The sequence below is a fragment of the Thermobia domestica genome, chromosome 18 (genome assembly GCF_964235325.1).
Source record: "Thermobia domestica chromosome 18, izTheDome1.hap1.1, whole genome shotgun sequence".
Taxonomy (NCBI): Eukaryota; Metazoa; Arthropoda; class Insecta; order Zygentoma; family Lepismatidae; genus Thermobia; species Thermobia domestica.
In genome coordinates this window covers 8249921-8266327 of record NC_137471.1, presented here as the reverse complement: position 1 = coordinate 8266327, position 16407 = coordinate 8249921, and the positions used below count along the sequence as shown (strand labels likewise).

Sequence of the window (16407 nt, the reverse complement as noted above, 5' to 3'; positions counted from 1 at the left end):
TTTTCGTGACCTTTTCTTTACCAAGCCATAAAATTTCATAACATTCTCAAGAGTGAATTTGGGTGTAAATTAGGCCGAATTTTCATGCATGCGACAGAGGCGTGCTTTGCTTGCGATTTGGTAGCGTCTGAAGCCGACCATAGACATTTTTGGTGGTTAATTTTGACGTTTTATAGAAAAAAAAAGTTTCCAGTCTGTACTTATATTTGTACAGATAAAAAATCGTGACCCAAAAGCTAAATTTCGTGACTTTTTCTTCACTTGCATGACCGTTTTCTGATTTCGTGACTTTTTTCGGAACTTTCGTAACCGATAGACATCCTGTATATTATACGACAGACTGCAGAAGCATGGAGCATCAACGGTTTAAGCGTTCATGACCACCTGGAGAAGCTAGGATACGTAAGGAACCTCTATGTTTGGGTTCTTTATTAAATAAACTGAAAGAAGTTCATTTGACGATACTTACAAACATCTGCATCAGAAGTGGAGGAAGGGGAACTATCCTTTTTGAAGTGACTAATTACTGGTGATGGAAAGTATACTGTTTACAACAGCGTGGTGCGCAAACGGTTTTGTCCCGACACGACGATTCGCCTCAAACATCGAAAGCAGACATCATCAGAGAAAGGTCTTGCTGTTAGTGTGGTGGGATTTTAAAGGAAGCGTGTTTTTTTGAACTTTTACGAAGGTACCAATCAATCAATTCGATTGTGTTTGACGGAAGGTGGACAGTTTGAACGAATTCATAATCTAGAAATGTCCAGAGCTCGTTAATTGTAAAGAAGTCCTCCATTACAACACGCTTGATCTTACTCCGTTAAATTTCCATTTGTTTCGCTCTTTTCAAACATCCTTGCGCAATATGACGTTGAATTGAGATGAGGCTGTAAATCAGCACCTTGTTTAATTTCTCGGCGATAAAGATAGATCTTAACTATGAACGAGGAATTACGAAGCTCACTCACTTAAACATGACAAAAGATTACTGAACAAAACGAGCAATATAGACGGGTATATAAATGAAAAGGTATAAAACTTTACACTGTGGGTATAATCGAAGTCTGTATTCAAAAGTAATCGCCAGAGGCCTGAGTACAACTATCCCACTGTTTCACGGGTCGAAGAATTCCCTTTTCCCAGAAATCCTGTGACTGTGACAGCAGCCAGTCCTCATTGTGTCCTTCAGTTCGTAGTCTGAGTTGAATCACTTCTCTTAGAGATGTTTTCTTTAGTGGACCAAATAGACGGAAGTTGCAGAGTGACATGTCCGGGTTGTAGGGCGGATGCTCAAGCCGCAACCCACTTGAACTTGTCAAGTATACTTTGTGTGACCTGGAAGGCGTGTGGACGAGCGTTATCGTGGAGCAGAAGCCCTCCCTTCGTGAACAACCCAGGCCGTTTGCTCTTGATGGACTTTCGTAGGCTACGGAGTGTCTCAGAATACACGTCACTATTAATGGTTTTTCCGTGCTCGAGGAATTCGATAAGTATCGGACATCGGACGTCGAAAAAGACAGTGAGCATCACTTTGCCTGCTGAGGGCACAGCTTTGAATTTTTTTTAGGGGGAGATGACGATGCATGCTTCCATTCCATGTCTTTTCGCTTTGTCTCTGACTCGAAATTATGGCATCAGCTCTCATCATTGGCGACAATTTGTTCCAAGAATGCGGGGTCTTCATGATATCGAAACAGGTGTTGCAGTACTAGCTCCATACGCAGTTTCTTTTGCGATTCGCTGAGCATCTTTGGAACCCACTGCGCGCACACCTTCCGGTAGACCAATCTGTCGTGCACAATTATCCACACTGTTTTAACACTATCGCTCCCCCCATCACTGCCAACATTCGCATTGTGACACGCCGATGATCACTTCTCACAAGGTCGTTTACTTTGTCGATGAGTTCAACCGTGATTACCGTGTTTGGCTGGCCTGGTCTCGGGTCTCCTGGCCTTCACGAAAACGAGCACTTCACTTTCTCACTAACTTGTCGCACACAGTCTCCCTCGTATACGACCACCATTCGGCAATTAACATCGGCCGATTTAACCTCTTCCGTAGTCAGAAATCTGGTAACACCTCACTGCGTTTCAATCGTCGACGTTTTCAATTCCTCACTCGCAGTGTCGCGTCAATTGGACGAAACACAAAACTGCTTGATTCTCGCTTGCATCATGTGACAGGCGCCCGCGCAAGCGCACAAAAACGCAGATTCTCTTCCCTAGATGTCACACTACGTTCTTCCAAAAGTCCTATTTCAACCGTTTGGTTTGCACGATGTTTCGTATATATTCATGTGAACATTTCTTATATCATTGACTGATTTTTGTCTTTTAAATAAATAATAAATGACCTTTGCAAAAAAACTTTTTCAACAACCAAATATAATTTAACAGCAAGCAAAATATTTAACTTAGTGTACTTCTAATGTTCTCAACCTTTAAATTATTTATATTAAACAATGCTGGCATTATTGACGGAAACAAAATATGTATTGATTAAGTAAAGCAACTTACTCCGACAGCTCCTGGCTTAGGATGTCTCAATACAATGACATCAGCATATCCAGCCATAACAGAAACAGAATCTAAGAAATCAGAAAAACAATTATTCACAAGTTATAAAGGAACAAAACAAAGCAAAACAAAACAACAAAAAATAATAATAAAAAATAAAATAAAAAACAAAAAATAAACCATTAAAATAATTTTACAAACAAAAAGTGATTTAACCAATCAAGACTTGCATTATCATCCACAAAAGTTAAGGGTTCCCTTAACCTCTTTCTTTGCAAATATTTCTTATGTATAGGAACATCTATTCCTTTTCGCAATATTTAAGTGTTGCTGGATTCCAAGTGACTGAAAGCTATCGTTTTCTGTCTCTTTTCTTACTTTCAAGGGCAGGTCCCTCAAGTTGTCGCTCAAATTTGATTGTCACATAATACATCTGATAGAGCAACATGAGAAATAAAAATGAGCAAACTTTAAGGTGCTACAGACCAGAAGAATAGGACCTACAGGGTTTCAACATTTGAATATCCAAAAAATTATATCATGAAAATATATGTTTTAAGTAAATATCTCGAAAGACGAAAGAATTATGTTCTTTATTACATAATTATACATATTATATCGATCATTTTCTTAACCGACAAATCCATCCCATTAGTTTTATCCTTCACTAAATACTCTTTACTTTCAACCTTGTATCATAGTCATATAACTGCATTCCAATATGGCGCCCATTTAGAAACTTTGCAACTATTTCTTTAGTTTCTTCCTTCCTACATCCTTCTCTCCTTATTTGATGAAGTATTCAGCGAAAGCGCGTACTGTGTACTTTGTCTAGTATGGCATCTTGGTATGGTATAGTTTTCGCTCATTTCTGGTAAGACTTTTTCAACATCTACTTTGAGATTTATTTGATCCAACTATTTACCAATCTAATACATATACAGGGTGATTCACGAAATCCGTAACAGGAGTTTAACGCAGCTCCTAGTGCGCAGAATTCTTTTTTTGAAATAATAATAATAATAAAATATGTTAATATCAAAGTACATGTGCCGAATCACGTGATGATCTGAAATCGGCTGTCTCGGGAATATCTCTGAAGGGGCAACTTCAAAATTTAAAATGAAAACAGGGGTTGATTGAAATAATCGCTAAATTTTGAATAATTTGGACACGAAACACTTTCCCATCTCTCTTAAGGTTTGGCAGCTACACGAGCTCAATAATAGGTCAATGCGAGGGTTTTCCCCTCAAAAGAAACAGTAAATAATTGTTTGAAACTAAAGCATTGTATAAAAGCTCATATACGGAAACAAATCGGTTTGAATTTTAAGGCCATTTGAAAGTACTTTATTAATGTTTCGGCTTTATAGATTTCACTCTTTAATTTTAATAGCGAAAGTACGTGGCTTATACTACAATCATGTAACAAAAAGAGGAGTTGTAATTATTTTAGATATCTGAAAACTGCTTTTATTTTTAAAAAATTATATAGCTCTATTCTGAAGTGAATTAAATATACACTTGAAATTCTACGAAAAATAAAATGAAATGAAATCTTTGAGTTTTACGTCCCACGATTATGCCGGTTAGGCTAAAGGAGACGGTGATGATGAGTGATGAATGAAATGGTGAAATAAAGAAAGTGGGAGGAAACGGGAGAACTCCGAGAAAACCCACGCACACGATGTTTGTCCACCACAAAGTTCACTTGGCGGGGGTTATGCCGGCTAGATGAAGACGATAATGATAATGATGAGAAATGAATGAACAAAGTGGGAGAAAGTGGGAAGAAACGGGAGAAGCCCGAGAAACCCTGCACACACGATGTTTGTCCACTACAAAGTTCACTTGGCGCGAGATGGCTCAAATCAGGGACCCCATGCACCAGAGGTGAAAGCTCTACCATTGAGCCACCACGACCTCTTGAAATTCTGCAATATTTCTAGAAAAAAATAATTTTAAAAATTTCAAAGATGAGACATCCATATATCAATCAACAGATTTTACCAAGCTGAACAAAATATGCTTGAGTGTAGTAGATTCCCATGCGTAGTTTTCGGGAAAATCAACAAGAATATTTTTTTTTTGGGGGGGGGGGTTAAAAACTGATTTACGAGAACTACGTCACCAATTAATTTGAAATTAATGTTAAAATACAAAGAAAGTCAAGACTTTTAGTACACATTATTATTAATGAAGTACAATATAAAAGTTTTGTTTGGCAAATGCTGTTTCTACCACAAGTTGATGAAGAAAAAGGAAACAATATACTGTCACATTCATATGAAAAAAAATATTCCTGTGTCATGCGAATAGCACATGTGAAGGAGTTTGGTTTGTGACTGACATTCTCTCGATATTGAAACCGGAAGTAGTAGTAGATTTTTATAATTTCCGGTTTTAATAGAAAGATAAGAGTGGAGATTGAATATATTCTTGGGACTCTTAATGGATTGCAGAAAACCGCTTGTCGCTATTTATTACTCCTTTCGCTCTATAGTGAATAAAATTAAATTAAACTTCTCGTTTAACGTTCCATGATCATGCACCGAGGCTACGGGAGACTGATGATGATAATGAATGAAAATGGTAGAATAAAGAAGTGGGAGGAAACGGGAGAATACCGAGAAGGCTCATGCACACGGTGTTTATCCACCACGAAGCCAACTTGTCATGAGCTGGGATTCACCTAACGCACCAGAGGTAAGCGCTTTACTACTGACCCATCATGGCTCTATAGTGATCAACGTTGAAACCGGAAGTGGTTGATTCCTAGCACTTCCGGTTTAAATATCACCACCATCACCACACCCGATTCCTAACTTTTGATCATCTATATCTAGGCCAAAATTGAAAAAATGAAATGAAATGAAATCTTTGAGTTTTACGTCCCACGGTTATGCCGGTTAGGCTAAAGGAGACGGTGATTATGAGAAGTGAATTAAATGGTGGAATGAAGAAAGTGGGAGAACCCCGAGAAAATCCACGCACACGGTGTTTGTCCACCACAAAGTTCACTTGGCGGGAGCCGGGATCGAACCCGGGACCCCAAACACCAAAGGTGAACGCTCTACCACTGAGCCACCGCGGCCCCTTCAGGCCAAAATTGATGATGACCCATCAACTAGTTAGAGATTTTTCTCTCTCCCGGACGGACAGACGAACACACGGACAAACATTTTGGTAAATCAAGATCCTTAGAGATGAAGAACCAAAAATCTTGGTCTATTAATTTATTCTTGCCTACCCCATTAAGAGAAATTTATTTATTGAAGGACAGATAAATACCCAATTAGCAGGTATCTTGAAGTTATCCATTGCACTTATTTCAAATGATCTAACTTGAAGAAAGAAAACTATAGTGAACAAAATCGAGAGCCATATTAATGTTGCTACTAAAAATGTCCTTTTAAAGTTATTATTTATATGTTTATTACTTGTATTGAACGTTATAATTAAGAAAACACTTAGAAAATACAAACCTTCCAAAGTTTCGCCTTTTTTCACTGAAGAACTCGACTCATCCATGTAAATAACACGACCTCCTAGCCTTTGCATGGCTGCTGAAAAACTGCAACTGGTACGCGTACTCACTTCATAGAAGATGGATGCCATTACCTTTCCCTGCAAAACAAGTAGTTCTGAGATTAGTTTTTTACTACCTGACACCCCAGACTTTTGAAACTCAGCCAACAGGAATAATCTGTTACTTTGTGGAATATTGAGAAGCGCTAAAGAAAATACACGCATTTTGAGTAAGTTGAGTTGATTTTGAGTTTAACGTCCCTTTTCAGCAGCGAGGCTATATGAGACGTAGACCTACTGATTAACGTGGAATCCGAACCACATGAGCTCCCGCCCGGGCCCTGGTCTCCCGCGCCTGGCGCGTACGCTAACCGCTTAGCCACGGAGGAGCTCAACATTTTGAATAACTGTTATGGAAGTTATATTGGTAATTTGTTTATTATCACACTATGAGTTGAATTTTCCCCATTACTCCGTTATGTTTCATAGATTTTAACCCCAAACAACAGAGTTACTTTTCATACCTGGAGGAAACATGAACATGCTAAGTTTCGTTAAAAATCGGATCAATTTTACGAAGTTATCGTGAAGTAGACAAATATATGTTAACTTGAATAGTAGATGCTCGCTTACCTTGTTTCAATAAAAATAAACGTATAAACTCTAAGATATTATTACAAATCTCTCACCCTTAAAATATGATCCAACGGCCTCTCCTTCTGAACGCACATTTGAACGTCTGTGCCAAGTTGAAGATTTCGTTTAGCTGATCCTTTGAGAACATATCCACTGATAGAATGTGCTGTCCAGTCAAACCATGAGGTAATGCTGGTGCAGGTATTGGGGGTCCTGTTGCTACTACGCTTGGCATGCTCTCGACGACTGGTATGTGGACTCCACCCAGGAACGGAATGGGCGACACAGCTTTTGTCAAATGCTTAACGTGTTCCTTTTCGCTAAGTGTTCAGATGCTGGCTGCGAAAGTGACTTCGTTGATAGATCAGGAAACAGTTTTGGATGTGAATCTGGGAGAAAATATACATAATAAATTCATTTGCTGTTCTGATAGAACCCTTCATGGATACACTCATATAATTAGCGCACAATAAGGTCTTGAAATTCAATACAGGAGCAGTTGTTTTCGTTTGAGTTTAGCGTCCCTTTTAGCAGCGAGGCTGTATGAGACGTGGACTTCTAGTTTAACGTGGAATCCAAACCACATGAGCTCCCGCGGGAATTGTACCCGGGTCTCCCACGCAAAAGGCACGTACGCTAACCGCTTAGCCACGAAGGATCTCTCGACACAAGAGCAACAAATGAAAATTTTACATATTAAAAGATCCTAATTTTACTAAATGCATATTACAATATTATATCTGATGCCAATGATGTAAATTTATCGGAAAATTTTGGAACGGAAAATTCTGCAGAAAATTTTCCGATACATAAAAACATACTCCACTTATTCCTACATCGTTGTTTAGCCGTAAATTTTATTTGTAATTAAATTGTTTGAAAAAAGTTTCATGAAGTGAAGATCTAACGATTATTCATTTCTGCAAAAATGTTTCAAAAACGTTAATGTATTCTTCCTCAAAATTCACATTTGATTTCCAAATCATATTTCGTTAATTTAATACTCTTAAGACGATGTCTTCTCATAGCTTTAAATACAATAAAATCGAAGAATTTTTTCTTATAATCTATTACAAAAATAATCTTCATAAGGAACTGGAATTTTTATGTGAAGAAAATATATGCAGGCGAATATATATGAAGAAATATTGGAATTTTCTGTTTTTGAAATAACTGATAAATTCACAAAGGTTTCTTTCGCTTTCTTGTTACTCTACGAACTCGATTTATGTTCCCTGCACGAGAGAGAGAGAGAGAGAGAGAGAGAGAGAGAGAGAGAGAGAGAGAGAGAGAGAGAGAGAGAGAGAGAGAGAGAGAGAGAGAGAGAGAGAGAGAGAGAGAGAGAGAGAGAGAGAGAGAGAGAGAGAGAGAGAGAGAGAGAGAGAGAGAGAGAGAGAGAGAGAGAGAGAGAGAGAGAGAGAGAGAGAGAGAGAGAGAGAGAGAGAGAGAGAGAGAGAGAGAGAGAGAGAGAGAGAGAGAGAGAGAGAGAGAGAGAGAAGAGAGAGAGGAGAGAGAGAGAGAGAGAGAGATATACTATGTAAATTTTTACTTGCCAATTCGAAATATTATAAAATTTGCTGGTTCCTGAGAGTAAGATGGAAAATTGTAATTTGTTGGTATCTTCCTTTATAGGAATTTAATTATATAGCTCAATGTGCAGTTAAATATAGTGGAAAATTTTTCATCTAACATCACTATACCTAGATACATGATATTCAAAATTGTCCGGGTTATGAAAAGTTCTTCCACTTGTTTCTACATCATAATGAAAATTTTCCGATCCATGAACATTCCTTTTACGTATTTCTACAGAAAAATAAAGCTTTCCGATTCATAAAAAGTTGTTTTACTTCTTGCTTCAAAATAATGAAAATTTTCCTACTTATAAAAAGTTTTTCAATTTTTCCATGCAAGACAGAAAATTTTTAGATTCATGAAAAATTGTTTCACTTGCTCTACATAGCACCGGAAATTTTCTGAACCATGAAAATTCAGATTCTTCAAACGATCTTTCACTTTTTAATATTTCCATGCATGAAGTCAATCAATTTTATGGTTAATGAGGAATTCATACTTGATCATTGATATTTGTTTAGAACGGAATATTTTCCGGAAAAATATAGGTGGCTTATTTCTGAACTAACGTACTACATTAGTCAAAACTTTATGTATTTTGTTACAAAATGACACCAAAACCATGTCTGTAAGAAACATGAATAAATCAATATGAATTTTCAAAGTTGTAAAGCCCTCTTTGATACACCCTGTATATATATACCGGGGTAAAAGTGGATCTGAAAAGCTGGGGGGACCCATGACGTCACGCCGTTCCCCCTACCTATCTTTGCCCATTGTAATTATTTTAGAAAGTGGGGTAAAGCGATAGATATTTTCTGGAAGTGGGTGGACGGGGTCCTCCCGCGTTCTCCCTCACTTTTGCCTCTCTCTCTCTCTCTCTCTCTCCTAACACACAAACACTACTTGTAAATACACGAATTATTTTAAAAATCATGGTTACATTACAGAACTGTGTATGGCTATAGGAACTCAATCTGGTAGAAACAAAATTATCACACTATTTTAAAAACCGGGAGAGAAAGGATTAAAAAAAAAACATTAAGTTACCAATTAATTCTGATTCAAAGTCCATTTTATCTCCATCCATGGCTACTGCCCGCATTTCTCTCGGTGAAATAGAACCGTCCATTCCAGATGGAGGCCTGCTTAAATCTGTGCCTGTGTGCACTTGAAGAGGCGTTGCAAACTGGATCTGCTTTTTCATTTGCAAGTCTCTTACGTCCTGACCAAATCCTGGTGAAACGAGAACCTAGGGAGAAAAGAATAAATAAGAAAGAAACTGAAACAAATATACTGGAAAAATAAAACAATTCTGATCATGTAGTTCGACTTACCAAAATTTGAGCCTTAATCTTCCGTTTGTTTGACAATTCTCAATGGGACGTACTTTTGACTGCATTCTCCAATTCTCAATACAAATGTATGTATGTTTAGATCGATAACCCATCTTTGGAAAAATTATGATAAAACTTGTTCTGCATTAAGAATAAACTTTGGGCTTACTTTACGAAGTTTTCAGCAGAAATTTTCTCGGGCTTTCTGGATTCGAGTTATGCCCCTTCTTTGCGTGATGATTTTGGCGAGAACTGCTACAGCGCACTTATTTTCGTACTTCCTTTTCACCCTCCATAATTTGAATGTACTTTTCCCCCTTACAAAGGAAATTTAAAATCATTACTGGATAGGATAATATATTTTGAAATGAACTGTATCCGACAAAAGTAAATTCAATTGATCTTTCGGTGTTTGGAGGGAAATAATTTGTAAGTACATGTCCAAGATACGGGTTCTACAGATCTACAAGAAGATAAATCTTACGAGGATAACTAACAGGACAAGATTCAATGGAGAGCTTTTATTTCTGTTGTGACGAACTTTCGAACTTCTTAAGCTACAACTTGAATTAAATTAAATTTACTATTGTACAGGTAAGGGGATAAAGAAAGAAATGAAAAAGAATAAAGTATTCTTAATATGGTGTAATCAGGCCTCCCAGCAGGACATTGAAAAAATATAGGACAGTTTGGTTTATAAAATAGGATAGTTTGGTTTATATAATAGAATATTATGCCCTGAAACACAGAAAATGCAAATGTATTGTAAGAAAAGGTCACCCTTCACCCCAATGGGCAACTGGAGGCAAGATTTAGATTAATACAGATAAGTATTTCTCTACCTTCCTACTATCCTTCTAGTTCTTTTACTTGCAAATGATCTTTATTTTGACATTATTTTTTATTACTTCATATCTTTGTAATGAAGAAAGAAGATTGTAGTAAAATATTTGAATCTAATTAAATATTAAATTATTTGATCTACGTATTTCCCTCTGAAACAAATAATATAATATTTCATTCACCACAGCTCTGCACACTTTAACAACTGTTATATAACATAAATTTCAGGACATTTCCAGGATTTTCACAATTTTTCTGCTTTCTATGGCTTTCCCAGTGCATTTCTATGACACACTTTTATTTTCAGGTTTTCCAGGACGCGTGGGTACCTTGCATATTATGTACAGTAATATTGGGAGGAATTAGGATATGTTGGTGAGAACCAACACACCTCAATGCCTAGCCAATACTGTTGCACACACTGCTGAAAGAAAATGTTAACATAGCTTGAGTTATAAGAAAACTGGAGCATGGCAAGGTTCCTCAGCTAAACTTTATTGTAGAAGAATAAGCACATAGGAAACAAAGAAAGAAAAGAATGGACATAGGATAGGAAAAAGCAAATTAAAAAAATAGCGAAGATTAGTGACTAGTTCCTCAGAAAAAAATGCTAAAACACATTTAGCATATTGGTAATATGTAGCAATTCAAACCATCACTAGAACTGCCCTTGGCTTGTATTTTTAATGATTCAATCACTGAAAAATATAGGAAATAAAGGACAAGATTAAAATATAGAACATATATAGGACAAATATACACAATTTTCCAAAATATAGGAAAAAAATAGGAAAATAGGACAGCTGGGAGCCCTGTGTAATATAAAATATAACATATTTTGATCAGCATGCTTAGTTTTTTTTTTTTTTTATGTAGTTGCTTTTGTTCGTAAGATAGATTAACAATCTGGTATTATAAACAAAACAAATATTTACATTTTTAGTAAGGATATTAATTATGAACAGGATTTTGAACTTCAAAGCTTGATCATCTTCCCACTATTTATTTTTGTTGTTTTACATGACGTTAGCTTGTAATAAGTTCTTCAAATGAAATTAAATAGTTCTTTCTTAATTACATTTTTTTAAAAAAAGATTGTATTATATCCTTTGTTTCAAATATTGTGTTGCACGATGAGAATGCTTATATGATGGTTGTTTTGTATATTTTGTTGAATTCGCGCTGTTACAGTATCACTATCGCGTTGCTGTCTCAGTTAGTGCCAGAGATGGCGTAGGTTAGTGAAATCGTGACCCAGCACCCACCCTGACCCATCGTCAACTGACTCATGATTCATGCCCTCTTTTCCATTGACTAAAGAGTTTACACTTGTAATAAAATAAGACTGTGAAATTATTACTAATTGAAGTTTGAATTTCCATTCAATCGTTCAAGCACCGCTCTGTTACAATACCGGTGGATCTCACCTTTACGATATAAAATGGTAAACTATTTGTGATGGACTATATTACGATGAATTTCAATTTAATTATCATATATACTTTTCAGTGGAAAATAGAATGAAATTTGAAAGTCTCAAATCAAGGTAAAGGAGGTCAACGTGAAGAAAAAAAAGTGTAAAATTCGACTGTGTCTCGAAAGCCAAGTAGTAAGTCTTATTACTATTCTTACAATTACAAATATCAATATCCAATATTACTTGAAGTTCTTATTCCATTTACATATACTCTCAGCTTATAAATAGAAACAGACGAAAAAGGGAGAAAAATGGAGGTCTTGAAAGTAAAACGTAGATAAATTCACCAGTGTTCTGAAGGTGCTATCTACAATGCACTGAGCAGAGTGGGTCATGGTGGGTCAGTGGGTGCTGGGTCTCAGTGGATCACGTCCCTTTGACCCACTCAAAAATCCTGACCTACTTGACCTCCTCTATTTCTGCATATAAATTGTACCCGAAAATTTAAAACAGTACATATAGCTGCATTCATTTATATAATAATTCATATATTATAGGAGATTCAAAAATTATTTTTTCCCAGTACCCAACTCCTCAGAAAACGCACAGGCTGTGTCTTGAAAGCCAAGTAGTAAGTCCTATTACTATTCTTACAATTACAAATATCAATATCCAATAGTACTTGAAGTTCTTATTCCATTTACATATACTCTCAGCTAATAAATAGAAACAAACGAAAAAGAGAGAAAAATGGAGGTCTTGAAAGAAAAACGTAGACAAATTCACCAGTGTTCAGAAGATGCTGCTTACAATGCACTGAGCAAAGTGGGTTGGTGCCTCGGTGGATCACAATGGGTCACGTTCTGTTGGCCCACGACCCACTGACCGACTCACAAATCTTGACTCACTTGGTCCACGACCCAGTGACTGACTCACAAATCTTGACTCACTTGGTCCACGACCCAGTGACTGACTCATAAATCGACTCACTTGGCCCACGACCCAATCCATATCTGCTGCCTTGGTCTAATAGTTAAATGGAGCTGTGTAAATGTTAACATGCAAATTTAATTGTGTTACTATATTATTCATATTAAAATAATGAACAAGTGAAGTAAGTACAATAAAAATTTTAAAAATTCATGGCTCACAGATAAAGAATTTAGCAAATGAATTAAATAATTGAGGAATAACAATGAAAAAGCATACTGTACACATTGTAAAGTCTATCTCAGAGCCCACAAAATTGACTTAAGCAAACCTGTCTCTTTGGATATCAGAAAGGATATCCCTACCCCATTTTATACTACCACCGCCTTCCCAGTTCATGATTAGTAAAAGTGTACATTGCAAAATAATTCAATTTTACATTTGGGCTACAAATAGTACAAATCCGCTACTTTTTGGAGCACAACCACGCTACTATTTAACCTTCAGACCTTGCAACACTGCTTGAGAAACTAATATTTGTACTTAAACTATTAAAGGAAGTGTTGAGTTTTATTTATTATAAAGTTGTTAGTAATAGGTTTGTTGACTCCACAATGGTTCTGTAAGATTTGGTGTTTTACTAGGGTGTTTGTACAACAAATTGATAAACAGATTTTATTATTATTTAGGCATAACTATTACGAAGGGAAAATTACGTGGCTGGCAACATGTTTACATACGGTTATAATGTTTAGTAATAAGAATAAGAATTATTTATTGTCGTTAACCAACATGATGTTGTAAAAGACAACGTCAAGTTTGCGTACATGTAATATTTACAATTTTAATTAAACAATACAATATTTTATATTTTACCTAGTACTACTTTTCTATTCTAATCCTGAAATTTCTTCCTGAAATTCTGAAATACTATATATACACTTTTCTAAGAGCCACTTTTTACAAAAACATTTAAAATTTTTAATCTCCATTTCTCTCATTCTAAGTGGCAATAGATTATACAATTTCATCCCTATATATTTATAACTATTTTGAGTTTTGCACAGCCGCACATGAGGAATATTTATTTCAGTTTTGCGCCTTGTATTGTGTGAGTGAACACTAATTCGAGTAACATAATTTGTGCAGTTTTCTTTGATATACATAAGGCACGATAATATGTACAAGGACGGGATGGTCATTATTTCAAAATCTTTGAAAAAATGTCTACAAGATTCTCTCTCTGGAATTCCTGTTATCGTTCTTATCGCTCTTTTTTGCCACTTAAATACTGTTTGTGCCCCGGAAGAATTACCCCATAATAGTATGCCATACGAAAGATGAGAGTGAAAGAAAGCATAATATGCAGTGATTAATAGACTTTTACTTACAGATATTTTTAATTTACGGAACACATATACTGTCCTTGATAATTTTTTACAAAGCTGCATAGTATGCACATTCCAGTTTAATTTCGTATCTAAGTATATCCGTAATAGATTAACTGAGGAGCATTCTTTTGTATCAGTTGTGGAGCTGCTGAGATGGAAGTATAACTTCTCTGTTTTATTATGATTCATATGTAATTTATTATGGAACAGCCAAACAGTAGATTTATCTATTGCTTTATTATTTTTTTGTGTGTATTGCGCTGATATTATTATCTTTCGTTATAAATGTAGTGTCATCGGCATACATAACAGTGGTTTCTAATAAGTAGTCAGATAAATCGTTAATATATACCAGAAATAGAAAAGGTCCAATGACACTTCCCTGTGGCACTCCTGTTAATATTTCAAGTACGTTTGACTGTTTATTTTGTACACACACAACTTGTTTTCTACTTTCTAGATAAAACCTGATCAATAAGAGCTCAGTTCCTCTGATTCCATAATACTGTAATTTCTGAATCAATATTTCATGTGAAACAGTATCAAAAGCCTTACTTAAATCTAATAACGTTGCGCAAGCGAATGAACTGTTTTCAAAGGCATCAATTATCTCAGAAACAACTTGTTCAAAAGCTTTAATTGTGGACATACTTTTTAGTAAGATACATTTAAGTTTTTATATTAACGCAGAAATAGCAAACATTTACCTGATTGTCTACATAGGCCACTTCCCCTCGAAGGACCACTCTGTGAACGGAACCCTTGACTTTTCTCCCAGCAAATGGCGTCCATTTAGATTTGCTGAAAGTCAATGTATCTGGAATGGTCCACTCTTCATCCAAATCAACTTCAATGTAAGTGTTTAATTGATCGGGAAGATTGAAGATTCTCTTTGGGTTTTTATAGAATTTCTCCACGATGTCCTGTAAGAAAGAAGAAGAAAGTACAACTTCTCTACTAAAAGCTGAGTATTTGTATTCTTCTCCGATTTCAAAGTTTAATAACTCATATTATTTATTCACAATAACACGCAACTTACGTTAAATGAAAACATAAAAAAATAAATAAATAAAAAAAATAAATCTTGTAACTTGCAAAGCTGATGTTTAATTAGGCCTTTCGCCACTAGAGCGACAGTAAATCAAGATAACAGAAATCGAAGACAAGAGAGCGTTTTGTGTTCTCAAATTACATGTAAAACAGTCTGTCGTTAGTGTTCAACGAAGTTTCAGAACGAAGTTCGGGTTAGATCCACCAAGTGGACATTCAACTCAGAAGTAATTCAGAAAATTTCAAGAAAGTGGAAAGAGGAAATCAACAAACCAGCTAGGAGTTGATGAAGAAACAGTTGATCATGTGTGTGCGACTTTCCTCAAAGTCCACAAAAATCAAGGATTCATGCAGGCAAAGAACTGAACTTGAAGCATACACCAATATAGAGGATTTTGCGAAAACGTTTAAAATTTCATCCCTACCGGTTGAAATTGTTGCAAGCGCTTAAACCTGCTGACAAGGATAAGACACTTCATTTCTGCGTTGGGATGCAAAACCTTATGAAAAGAGATGGTTTCAATGAGTCAGTTGTGTTTAGTGATAAGGCTACCTTCCACCTTTCATGGAAAATAAACAAACAAGAAGTGAGGATTTGAGCTTTAGAAAACACTTATGGTTACGTAAAACACATCCGTGATTCCCCTAAGGTGAAATATTTTGTGCAATCACTCGTAAAAAGTGTATGGCCGTACGTTTGTCGAGGAGGACATTGTAAAAAGACTTTCCTACGTTGACATGTTGCAGACATGGCTTCTCCCGCAGCTGGACGAGGACCTGGGGTGTCGAGAATTTTGCGCGTGAGAAATTTGCGCCCTACCTCAAGAAGAGGGAAAATTGCGCCCGTGATGTACTTGCACCGGGAAGTTTGCGCCTTGCGAAATAAAAGAACTTGTTCGAGCTCACGAACCTGCTGAGAGGATCGAACATTACAGCGTAAACAATCCTCCCCCACAGACGTACCACCTGTGATTTATTTTCATCGGGGCTATATAGACAGAATAAACTTCAACATAAGCCAAACGAACACAACGGATCAACGCAATTATGTGTTTGAAATGTAATTCCAGCAAGTAAACATATTGTACATAGTTTTCTTGATAATATTACTGAAATGATTTTACATTTACTTTTCTATATTTTGTGTCCTGAAAAGCCAAACAGTTCGCAAGGATTGCGGA

At 36.2% G+C, this 16407-nt stretch overlaps 1 protein-coding gene across 1 annotated transcript in view; it reads right to left on the bottom strand.

Annotated features, from left to right (window-relative positions):
• r (carbamoyl-phosphate synthetase 2, aspartate transcarbamylase, and dihydroorotase rudimentary) overlaps positions 1-16407 on the bottom strand; it is a 263246-nt gene that overhangs the window by 16882 nt on the left and 229957 nt on the right. The window contains 6 exon segments of the mRNA XM_081746006.1: positions 2520-2590; positions 6005-6146; positions 6737-6783; positions 6786-7007; positions 9339-9510; positions 14884-15099. Of these exon segments, the coding sequence (XP_081602132.1) occupies positions 2520-2590; positions 6005-6146; positions 6737-6783; positions 6786-7007; positions 9339-9510; positions 14884-15099 (870 nt within the window).